General features: G+C 41.4%; 1 protein-coding gene across 1 annotated transcript; it reads left to right on the forward strand.

Moving 5' to 3' along the window:
- Window positions 1-7,543: 7,543 nt before the first annotated feature.
- Window positions 7,544-12,754, forward strand: LOC121947954 (serine protease 23-like). The gene is made up of 2 exons (XM_042493163.2): window positions 7,544-7,857; window positions 9,494-12,754. The coding sequence occupies exons 1-2, from the start codon at window positions 7,832-7,834 to the stop codon at window positions 10,680-10,682; spliced, it is 1,215 nt and encodes a 404-aa protein (XP_042349097.1). The 5' UTR covers window positions 7,544-7,831; the 3' UTR covers window positions 10,683-12,754.
- Window positions 12,755-12,793: the final 39 nt, after the last annotated feature.

A 12,793-nucleotide genomic window follows, 5' to 3' on the forward strand; every position in this document is an offset into this window, starting at 1 on the left:
GAAATAAGACTTTGGACAGGATTTACTGTTGTGTTTTGTCATGAAGCAAATTTGGTAGCTGGTTCAGTGCTCTCTTTATCTTTGTGATAAACAGAGTCCGTCGATGAAAGCTTGAACAGTTGGTGGCCTCAAATAATGATTCTCTGGGAAAAACCAAGTGGCAACCTCCAGGACTGAAAAATGAAGCCAACACAGAAAAAAAGTTCTTAAATTGGCCACATGAACTGGTAATGTGATGACGTGAGCTCAACATTTTGTTTATCAGTCTGGACTCTCTGCTGCCTCAAATTTAAGAGGGAGGGAGTACCCACTTTGACAAACAAACTCCTTAAGCCAATCTACTACACAAATACATTGTCAGCTAAACAGTAACAGTAGATCCAAAAAATACAATTTTTTTATATTTGTATGTGACGTGTTACTGGTTTACAACAATCTCCATGAGGTTTTTGTTGCACTGGCATTATCAGCATATTTTGGCATTACTTATTCGGCAACCAGCTGCCTTTGGACTGCAGAACATGAGCTGGCAGTGTCCTTGTGTATCTGAAGCACTGTGAGCATTGATCTGCATGGCAGTGATCCTCACCTTTGCAGCCCCTCGTATCTGCTCCTTCATTAGAGCAATCAGTGGCCAAACAACAATGAACAATGGATTTGTACTGAGGAACATCTTCTTCATCACTAACAGAGCCAGTTGACAAATCAAGCTTTTGCCGAATCCAGTCAGACAAATGGTGAAAACGTCTTTTCATCTGAAAAACTCAGTGAGTGCATCCTCTAGTTCCTGTTTAATTGTTGTTATCAACTCTGTTACTGATTTAACTTGACTTAATGTTAGAGATAAGCTTGGGAGCCGCCATTACTGTTTTGCAAGCAGCGGCCTGCATGCTTTGCCATCAACACAACACAGTCTGGCTTCTTACATTGTCAACTACGGTACAGATCCTTGACTGGCCCTGACTGTATTGTTATTTCTGGAAAGTCCAGACTGAATTGCAGAGTGAAACAAAATATTGAGCTCACATTATCAGGATAGAGTTACCAGGCTAACTTAAGACAACAATAAACATGTTCACGGCCTGGTACAAACAGTTACCACTTTGCGGTTGTATGCCTTAACGAACAAGTCAGTGCCAGGACCAACGGACCTTTGACCACCAAAATCTAATCAGTTTATCATAGAGTGAACGTTTCACACCAAACTTGAAAAAAAAAATCCGTCAAGGTGTTCTTAAGATATTGTGTTCACAAGAATGGACGTACAGTATGTGTGTACAGACCTATGGTTCTATGATGTTACATACTGAACATTTGTCACTAAGTCAAAGATATCAACCTGATAAATGGAGGCTTTAGTGCAGTAAAGATGCTGCATAGTTGGCTGTTCAGAGGATTTATAGAGATTTGAAATTGGCAAGCAATAATGTTGAATGTTAATCTGAGATAAAGGCTTTATTTTAAGACAAAAACATTAAATTTAACCACATGCACCTCAAACACGAGCCTTTAAACTAAATATTTGAACAACATATTTCAATTTACAGTATCGGCTTGTTGATAAGAGCTGCTAATTTGTCACCACAAAATCAGCCTCTCTGGTTCAGTGTCAACAATAATAACCTACTCAGGCTTCCCGCCCTCGGAGTGCATTATTCATCATGTAGTTGGAAGTTTTATGATTATATCCAACATCCCGTTATCCAAAGAAACATGACTAGTAAGAAGCAACCCATACATATTTCACAATGATGACGCAGGACAAAGACAAACACAATTTCAGCCACTTTTTGCACCGGGAACACAATATCAGATATTATTTGTGTAACCTAACATCACACTGCAGAGACTCTACAGTCACACATCAGCAATGGTTCACGACTCAGCCAAAGCTGTCAAAGAGTACGCTACAAAAAACCTCAGCTAAGAGGGAAAAGAGTGCCAGAGGTAAGGAAAAAGCAATTACAAAAAAAAATGAAGGAAAGTTTTTTAACAGTGACATGGCTCCATCTCATCAGTCCCTCTGCATCTGTATGGTCAGATCATGTGTCTATTGGAAATGAATTGCACCCATGACCAGTGTTCCCATTACTGAAGGGTAAATACCACAGAAAGAACTCTGCATACTGAAAGACTGTTTTGATTGAATTACCCTTTGATCAGATTACGCACGCTGGCCTTATGAGTGAAAAATGACTTCAGAGGAGTTTGAATAAACGTTACCTTCTAAACGAACCAAATTACGTTTGTAAGGACATCAGATTACGTTAAATTGCAAACTAAAAAACGAGCAACACAAAGCCATCAACTCTTGCTGGATGTCACAAATGTTTTGCTGTATCTTTCACAAGGATGTGAGTCATTTTCCAAAGAGCAAGAGTATCACATGCCAAGTCAAGGGGTTTACCCAGAGTTACGGTGCAAACCTTCTTTCCTGTGGGGAGAACTGTTCAGAAAAGCTCAGTCATCAAAAGTGTTTTTATGTGAGAAGAGGACACTAAGAGGGGGCAGGAAATGCTGTGACTATGGGGAAAAAAGAACTTTAGGGTTTTTCAGTGTAGTTTCACATTATAATCTCAATTTTTCTGGCTTTCACTATTTGACCTTCACTTCATACAATATGATGTGTGTGTGTGACAAGATGTAAACATTTAAATATCGGAAAATGCTACACTGCCCTCCCTAGTTTAAGACTGCAACTTAGTCTCTACCACCTCTGACCTCATAAAGCATCACTAAAGGGTGTGATCAGAGTCTGTAAATGTCCAGTTAATTTCAAGAAAATGTTGGGAAATTTCCCAAAGGAATTTTCGGGGTTTTTTGGGGTTTTTTTGCTTAGATGATGTTGAAAGGTTCAGTTTTGATTGAACATTTGCTAAAGGTAATTGAACAAAGTTTTGTGCTGGAGTTTATTACATTACAAATTCTAATGATATCAATTATCTGCAAATATTAATTACTAATAATCAGTATCAGACCTGAAAAGCCAATATCAGTCAACCCCTAGTATGCAGAGCAGAGAAAAGTAAATAATCAAATTGTAATTGAGAAGACTTCATCACAAAATAACTCCTGGAATGCACTGAGCACCAAGAGTGGAAGTTTCCTTTAACTGCAGCTGAGCGAGGCAGTGTTTACCATCATTCATAACAGGCATTAAAAGTTATACATCAAATGTGCCTGCCAACAGTTGCACTCTCTTCCTTTTGGCTTTGCCTTGAGCTTTAAACTTGGCTTAAGTTCCCTCTAAAGATTTCACAGTAAATAACTTCTCAAGGAGAAGGACGTCTGTAGTTATCTCGTTCTGCCAAACAGCTGTTTCATGGCCTCTAGGGATGAGCGAGTCAAGAGGTCCAGGATGGGAGAGATGATTCAAACACGAGACTGAGAGGCACAGAGACGGGAAAATACAGAGAAGTAACAGAGACAGACAGTGAGGGAGACAGACAGAGGGACATAAAGAGAAAGGATTCAAACATGTGAGACTGTCCACACTTGCTTGATTGTGTCCGTGGCCAGAAGCGAGAGGAGGAGAGTGGGACGAATAAGACAATTAACATGAACAGTACTCCGGGGAATGTGGGTTTCCTTGACAACAGCAGGCATAGCCAAACAAACGGGCCCTTTCATAACAATTCAAAACAAACAGAAATGTCTCCATTATTAGCACCCAGGCTTTGATAAAAAGGGAAGGAAGGGCATCCCTTCCTGTTGTCCTAAAGGAGAAAAAAAAACACATTTCTTTTTAAAATTCTTGTTTTATATAAATTTAGCTTCCTGGCTTCATGTTTTAAATACACCTAAATCCAAATGGATAAAAAATGATTAATACCCAACTCATCTGTTGGAATGGTAGGAAAATATGTACAGAGAGTTTGGATATAAACTCTCAGGTAATGTTGGTTTTGTTTGAAAATTTGATAGACCAGATCAGAGTTAACAAGAGGATGATGAGATGCTGGCAGGCCCTCCTGCCCCAGATTCGGCTCCAGAGAGAGAGAGCGAGAGAGGCATGCGTGTGTGCATGTGTGTTAATTGTAAATTTGTGTTGTGGGATGGGTGGAGTTTCGGGTTATTCAGAGCAGTGTTTGATGAGCCAGTAGGTCCACCCTGCGTCCTGGCAAAGGTGCTGATAAATAATCAGTTGCAGGAGATCTTGAACGAGATTTTTAAAGCAATAGTTCAATATTTCATTTGTTCTTCTTGCAGCGAGTTAGATGAGAAGATTGATACAACTTTAGTATCTGTACAGTGAATAATATGGTATGTTGACACCAAATGCCATGTGAGCATTTCACGACATGAACAGATGCTAATTTAAAGGTATTCAGGCAAGATGAAATATTTCAACTTGAGCAAGGAATTAGCGTGAAGCTGTGTCATGAAAACCTATCAGTGTTGAGATGTGATTGAGATTCCTCTGATATTACTGAGAATCAGGAATGGAGGACAAACAAGCTCTTTGACCCCTGACATAGCAAATCCTAGGATGGCAAAGGAATGGCCCGCCTTTCTCTGCTACTGATTAACTTAACCATACATTTTTACCCTGACCAATCCCACTCCTCTTGTCTAAACCCAAACAATCAAACCAACGAAGGTTACTAGCCAGTAATGGGAAGAGTAGGGCAGGTCATTTCTTCACTATCCTAGGATCCACAAATTTGCCTCAAATTTGTACAGTCACTCACTGTAAGTATACAAAGACGTGAGTGAAGCCATCTGCCTAAGCTGACATGGTAGGCTCTGAAAATATGTATTTGTGACTATTTTGTTGAGCTGCTTCTTTGCAAAATGTATATTATTTATAGTTAATTGTATATTATATTAAATTAAGAAATTTAAGTTGGTCTCTTATTGTGAAAAGAAAACAGAAATAAAGCTTCAGTGTGCTGCCATGAAAAAAATAAGGGTGTTGCTGTGTTGCTTCATGCTGGTTCAGAGCACAGAGCCTTCGTGTTTACATCACTTGATTCCAGCTATCGATTATATTTTACTGCAAACCAAAATAGCTGTTAGCTCCCTCAGTTAGCCCAACAGATCAGAGTGCATAGTCCAGAGTTTCAGCATACTCCAAAAAAGCATCCAGTGGCTGTATATGTGCGGTATATGACAGGAAAATGTGCTTTGCTTTCAGTGTGAACACACCATAAAGCTACAGCCAGCAGCTGGTTTGCTTAGCTTAAAGACATGAAACAGGGGGTAACTATGTTTCACAGTATTTCTTGGCCGCATACAAGAACTGACAAAGGTCTCCACTGGTTGCCTGGCAAACCTGACAGTGATGTTATTATATTAATATCTTACTGGTTAGCTTTAGAGATGATTGTAGGTGGATTTGTTACTTTTGGAAGGAGCCATATCTGTTCCCCTGTTCTCAGTCTGTATGTTAAGCTAAGATAAGTGGCTGTGAGCTCCAGCTGCAAATCCACTGTACAGACAAACTACTATGGACTATTTGTACGAATATAAAACTACTGCTGTGATTTTGCAGTTTAAAAAACTACATCATGTAATTCTGCACATGCTTCATGTGAATGTAGTGATAATCCCCGGCACTAAGTTTTTCATTACAAAGTCCACCTATGATTGAATGCTGCGGGACATGGAGAGGTGGGTGGAGGTTGGCTAACTGTTCAGCCATGCATGAGTCCCCATTCACCACCCCCACCCCTCCTGGGCTTTTTCTTCCTTTCTTTCTTCCTCCCTGTCTTTTTGGTGGCAGTTGAGCCTAATGAAATCATTACATAGCATATTTTCTACCAACAGCGTGCACATTTTCCGCATGGGTAGGCCGAGTGAAAATCAAACTTCCAACACTGGCATCAGGGCCGCACTCTGCCCACTGAAGTGAGGTTGCTTCTGAATGTAAATGTCATATTTCAGAGGGAATAATCACAGCTGTATGATGTGAAATGAGTGAGGTTTTTGTTGAACAGTCCCAAGTGAACAGTCTTTTGTGATTAATGCCAAGAGTGACGAGGGTGAACAACCCAGTGAATCAACAGTGTGAAAGTGTGTTTGGGCTAAACGTTGATGTATGTGTGCTACATAATTATCTAATGAGAAGTCTGATGGCCTTTGTGGATGTGTCTGTGTGACACAGAGAGGGAGGAGGAGGGGGAATCTGGCCATTTGGACCGATGTAAAGAAAGGATGTAGGTCAGTGTTTGTGTGACGAGTAGCTCACTGTATGCGCAGCATCTCAATTTTTCTCTCAAACACAATCTTATACACAACCAGCTACACACCACTCAAGTTCCTTTTCCATCATCCTCTTTGCACTCTCACATTTCCTCTCTTCCTCTCTGCAGCTCACGCCTCCGTCCAGCTGTGCTGGCCTGTCAATAACAAAACATCAACTGGCTCCAAACTCTGAGCAACCCCTCAGACTTAGCCTTATTATAAATCCTCATTTTATAAAACATAAAAAGCCTTAATGAAGGATTTGTATGTTGATGTAAGGGTGACGTAATTACAGTAAAAGATAAATCACTGTTTTTCTCAATGGAGTCTGGCTTTGATGAGAGTTTTTTTACATCTTCATTTCCTCATCGGACAAAGCAGTGACAACGTTCTCACTATAGCATACAGTTAAATTAATATTGTTTTTGTTTGTTTATTTGTTTGTTTGCTTGTTTGTTTGAGGTCAGCCTTTGTTAAGTGACAAAAACATGTTTTGCTGCTGCCCCCATCCACAGCAGGACATTGCTTAGCTGTTGTGGTGGTAACTCCTGCCTGCTACTCCAAAACTGGGGGTCATGCAGACTGACATCTACTGTAGGAAATTCACTGACTATAGATAAGTACCACATACAACCCCTTTAAAAAATTCCCCTACCCCTTTAATGAGTTACCAACATTAATAACTATATCACTACCCAAGAGCAAGGATAAACACAAGAGTGAGTTAACAACCAAAGCATAAACAAATAAATAATTAACAATTAATAAAGCCATTATTTCTAAATTATAAACTGGGTGACTTATCAGCATTTATTTTACAGTATTTTAGTGATTTCTGTTAAGATACAACATAAAGTTAATAACCAGTTATTTCACTGCAGTGATCTATTCTATGTATTCATTCATTTACTGAGAAAAAAATAGCTTGTTCTCTGTTTTCAATTTGCAAGTTTTCCGTGTTGCATATTGCAGCATTTGGGGGTCCTTTGCCAGAAAATGTGGCGCATCAAACACTTCATTTCCTGCATTCTGGTCATTTTTGTATACACCAATTTGTGCCTTTGCTGCACTAATTTATGGTGTGAATGTCATTAATGTCCGCAAGATAAAAGCCCTCCTCTAATTTCATGGGAAGTCGGAAATAATCCGTAGGCCGACATGCAGCCCTGATCAAATCTGAGTGATAGGCAAACTGTGCTATAGATTTTCACATAACGATTTTACACAAATGCATTCAATTAAATAAATTTTTGTCATTATTATTTCCTATTGCACCAAAGAGGAAGGGGATGAAGAGGAGTGAGTGGGTCGCCGGCAGCGTCACATGACCGTGTTGGGGTCGGATATCTCACTCTGTATCCTCGTCGGCAGATGTGAGTGTGAGCGCAGACACACACACACACAGACAGGAGAGCGCCTCCTGCAGCAGCGCACAATGATCCACCTCCTCCGCTCTCCACCCGGCTCTCGGAAAAGCTGTCACGGATTAAATAAAGTCGTCAGTTCCTGAGAGAAGCGCCGAGAAGCCTCTTTTTTTTGTTTGCAACAGCAGAGGAGTTCACCAGTTTAACTCCCATCCCGGACTCTGATCTGAAGGGGTTTTCCCTCCGTGTTCAACCATCGCCTCACCTGCACAGGACAAACCATGCGCTCCCAGGCTGCGCTCCCCCGGTAAGTCGTCTCTAGCTCTAACTTCTCTAACTTGGAAATTTTCATGTCACAGGCAGGGGAAAAACTTGTAAATCAAGAATTTCATTTGCACTGTTAAGATTTTAGTGATGCAGTCGTATATAAATATGATGGCTACTGTTGAGAAAATTATTAATTATTCAACCTAAAATAAATAAATTGAAAGATCCGGCTGACTTTTTATTTAACGTTATATCTCTGTACCATTTTCCTAATGACAACACTGTATATAGTAGTCATGTGTATCACACAACGAAGTTTCTATCACCTCTAACCTATTTACAAAATGTAGTCAAAATTCTGTGCAACAAGATATTATTATTCATACTCTTTCGCAGGCTTGAGGCCAGTCCCTCAGCAACATAAGGAATTTTCCATCAGAGCCTAGAAAGGCCTGATCTTTGCCCTCTCTGTCATTTTTGCAGCATTAAAAACAGTGCAAGTTCACAGCTGCCAAATTCCAGCACAGATTAAAAAAAAAAAAAATCTTCAAGTTAAAATGCTCCTCCTTATCTCCCATGGTTGTAATTATAAATCCATGATGCTCGTTTTAGGAATGAGGATGTTTTTTTCATGCAGATAGTGAGAGGGGGCCCAGACATCCGGTCACGTTTGACAATAACATTTAAAGGTCCAGTATGAAGAATTAGGGGGGTATATTGGCAGAAACGGATTACGACGAGTACATTTTATTTATTTATTTTCTGAACATAAGAGTCGATTTATTTTTGTTATCTTAGATTACAGCGTTTATATCTACATAGTGAGCAGGTCCTGATCTATGGAGATCGCCAAGTTGCACCAACTTATTTCTACAGTATTACAGAACAGACAAACTAAACACTGGCTCTGGATAGGGCCATTAACATTTTCACATTGGCCTCCATAGTTTGCGGCCCCTTCGCAACGAGAGCCTTGGTAAATGCTGATTTCTTAACGTGGAACGGCCTTATTCAGTGTTTTTATTGGATTAAAATCACAGGGTCCATTTATTTAGAGAAGATGAGACCTCTGCGGATTACTTAGCTCCTGGTAAAAATCTCCTCAACTTCTAAATCTGAAGTTATCAGAGAAAACAGATGAACACACATCAGCAGTTGCTGGGCTATCAGCTCGTCTATGACGGTCAAAACAGCATCGCAAAAACTTATTTGTAGCGTAAAAGTTTTTTATTCAATGTTTTTTACAGTTTTAATCACCGGGCCCCTTTGTTTTGGAGAAGAGAACTCTGCAGATAATTTGGCTCTCAATGATAAGCTCTTGAATGTCTGGTTCAGAAATAAGGTTAGCACACATTAGCAGGTGCTAGGCTAACAAGGTCGGAGAAGCACTGATTTGTAGCTTGAAACTGCTTTATTCAGTGTTTCTACAGTTTTTATTCACCTGTTCTGATTGTTCTTGAGAGAAGAGCCTCTGTAGATAATTCAGCTGAACGCTGAACACTGAAGGAATTCTAACCGGGGGAAGTTAACTGGTTGCAATATGCAATCCTCGCTCCTCGATGTCATTAAATCAAACCAAAATCTTACACACTGCTCTTTAAGTTCTGCAGAAATGTGTCAGGGAATGGGTCTTTAGTTGAGACGTTCACCTGATTTGTCCTCCTTTCTATTCACAGGTTTACCTGCTTCCTATTTCTCCTCTTCCTTCCCCCTGTTTTTTCCTCCTCCTCTTCCTCCCGTCCCCAGTGGGTTCTTCAGCGTGTCCCTGTGGTCCTCCCACAACAGACAGAGGCTCGATCTCCCCCTCACTTTCTGTCTCCAGCTCGCTTGGACGTCAGCTCCCCCTGTGACCCAGAATGCCACAAGAGGGCCCCTCGCCCGAGCTATTGGGACCTGCGACGTCTTCTTGCCTATGAGACACTGCACTCTGATGGTCATCTTACTGAGACTGCTGTTGGGATCTATGGCTACAAACCCGGTTCTAACACCAGCCCGGCCTACTCCTCGGGGTCGTCTGGAAAGTCTGAGCAGTCACATGTCAGGAGGAAGCGACAAATATTCGGCCACGATGGCCGTTTTAGCATTGCTGGGCAGAACTTCCTCCTTAAATATCCATTCTCAGTGGCTGTTAAACTGTCCACTGGGTGTTCTGGTACACTGGTGGGGGACCGTCACGTTCTCACAGCTGCTCATTGTGTCCATGATGGTAAAAACTATGTGAAAGGAGCCCAGAGGCTGCGGGTTGGGTTTCTGAAAACCAAGCAACGAGACACACAGGCTTCCTCCTTTAATCTCCACTCTAACTTCACCAACCATGTCGAAGGTGGTTCCGCTCCCTATGCCCCACCAACTGACGACAAAATGAAGTTCCAGTGGATCAGAGCCAAACGCACCCATGTACCCAAAGGATGGATTAAAGGGAATGCCAATGACATTGGGATGGACTATGACTACGCTTTGCTTGAACTCAAGAAACCCCACAAACGCCGGCACATGAAGCTAGGAGTCAGCCCCCCCGCTCAGAGGCTGCCCGGTCGTCGAGTTCACTTCTCAGGATTCGATAATGACCGTGCAGGCAAGCTGGTGTACCGATTCTGCCGAGCTGGCGAGGAGACGTCAGACCTGCTGTACCAGCACTGTGATGCTCAGCCCGGTGCCAGCGGCTCAGGAGTCTACGCACGGATGTGGGATGGGCGGCGCCGGCGCTGGGAGCGGAAGGTGATAGGTGTGTTTTCTGGGCATCAGTGGGTGGAGCGACAAGGGACATCTCAGGAATTTAATGTAGCGGTGAGAATCACGCCTCTCAAATACGCTCAGATCTGCTACTGGATAAAAGGAAACTTTGTGGACTGCCGAGAGGGGTGAGGGGTGTAGCTAAGAAACCACAGGCCCACTTCACCCTCATACATCATACTGGAATATCTAGGGCCGCAAGAATACACTCTTTCCCCCCACTACTTCTAGCACTACCGCAACATCAATATAAACATTAAAATTTTGTTTGTTGACGACGCTCTAATGCTGCGTTCACATGGATTCAGACAGACGAGAGGTGGCAAACACCTTAGAGCTGGCACGGGAAAAACAAACAGTCGGCAGGACGGTAAAATTAAACATCCATGATGGTATGTTGCTATGGTTATGCTGTATTGTTTACAACAAATAGAACAAGACATACTAAATAGAATTATTTTATTATTGTTATTATTTCATGTAACTTTTGTAGTCATGTCCAATAATTGTCGCCTGTTGTTTCGCCTTGTGTGCATAAGCTACATAACATCCAGCTGCTGCACAGGACAGCAAGAAGTTACAATGTTTTAACTTTCAATGCCATCTAACGTCATTTTCTGTCACTATTTCATCAAAATGTGTTCTCTCAGAAAAGCATTTCCCTCTTCTTGATGCGTAGCGCCTCCCGTCAGGGTTACAGTTAGGGCTGGGTGTTTGGGTCAAGGCCCTGACACACCAACTGATGGTTGGCCGTCAGTCAATGTTGGGCTCTCAGTAAGCATTTGTGACCTTAGTCACAAACCATTGGCTCTTCTTTTCTTTTCGCGATTCAGCATGTTGAAATACTGACTTATGGAGCCCGGCAGTAAATAAAATCACTCTGATTGGCCGTTCAGCTCAGTGCACAATGAGAGAAATTATAGGGAGGAAATTAAACAAACTGTTTAAGTCAAGAGGGAGTGAGGTCGAAAGAAAGTTGTGATATATAGGTATGTTTGTTTTCTTTAGCCACTGAGCTCTAAGGCAGAAATGTTTCCTGGTGGTTTGTGTTATTGTTCATTTGCAGACGGTAAATATGCTTTGTTCGGTCAACTTTAGATTGAGTTATTAATGTGCTAAATGGCTAACTAGTGTCATGGCTGTCTTCCATTTTCCCTTTCTGAATGATTATTACAGACATCTGTCTGCTGGAATGGGGAGTTATTTCCTCTCAAGCAGATGCAAAACTTTCACGGTTCAGTCTGGTACAAATTTTTTGCCAAGACACGGCAGCATGAAGCGATGTAGCAGGGGGCTTTCATCACCTCTAGTGCTCTGATGTCGGTTTGGTGTGTTTAAGCCTTAAGGTTTAGGTGAAGGGAGCCGCATATTAAAGAGGAAAAAGACTTTGAAACAACACCGGCCTCACCCAATCATACCGCCCTGCGCTCAACCACCATGATGATATCTGGTTTGCCGCCTACCATCTCCCTGATTCCATATGAACGAGCAAGACGCAAATATCAACAATGTAAATATAGACCTGATCCTGTAATAACACTAAATTATGTAAACAGGGCTTATTCATGTCAGCTATATTTAGTATCTTTGCTCACATTTCTAAAACATGAAAAAGTAACATTCATGCTAAATGTTTAAGTCGTGGTTTTGCAGGACAGAGGCAAGTTTATCTGCTTCTTGGAACATTTATCTGGATAAAGACCCTCTGATTTGAAACACGGACAGATGTATGACAACAACAGGCCTTCAGACGACAAGGAGGAGGACTGGGAAAACCGTCTCACCATGCATTGTAGCCTTTCTATTGTGCTAATACTAAAGATTGCACTGTTAAAACTCTTGAAGTTTTTCTACTGAAAATGATTTTTGTGGATGAATGTACAAGTCAGCAACCAAAGGTGCCAACAGTTTGTCTCCAAACTATCATGTATCTCCTCTCAATGGACGCACCAGTTATGTACAAGCAGCGCTCTCTGTCGGCTAAAAAAAACAGCGTTTTGGAAGAATATTCAACTCGTTACACACAATGATATCAAATGACAGCAGATGACTCTTTCCAAGGCTGCACATTACTTGTTATATGAAGCACATTTTGAGTGTTGTACTTTGATGCTTAGCTCCCTCTGGTGGCAGATATAAAACACTGCAGGTGTCCAACACTATGCAGACTGGACAAATTAATGAAATATATACTTTGAAATAAGTATCTGTGTCACATATTTCTTCTCCATTTGTCATGCAAA

This window comes from Plectropomus leopardus, chromosome 1 (assembly GCF_026936395.1).
Source record: "Plectropomus leopardus strain MGB_pleo_1.0 chromosome 1, ASM2693639v1, whole genome shotgun sequence".
Lineage (NCBI taxonomy): Eukaryota > Metazoa > Chordata > Actinopteri > Perciformes > Serranidae > Plectropomus > Plectropomus leopardus.

Coding starts and splice junctions, on each gene's coding strand:
- LOC121947954 (XM_042493163.2), top strand. CDS start 7,832: ATGCGCTCCCAGGCTGCGCTCCCCCG. Junction 7,858..9,493: donor TCCCAGGCTGCGCTCCCCCG/GTAAGTCGTCTC, acceptor TTCTATTCACAG/GTTTACCTGCTTCCTATTTC.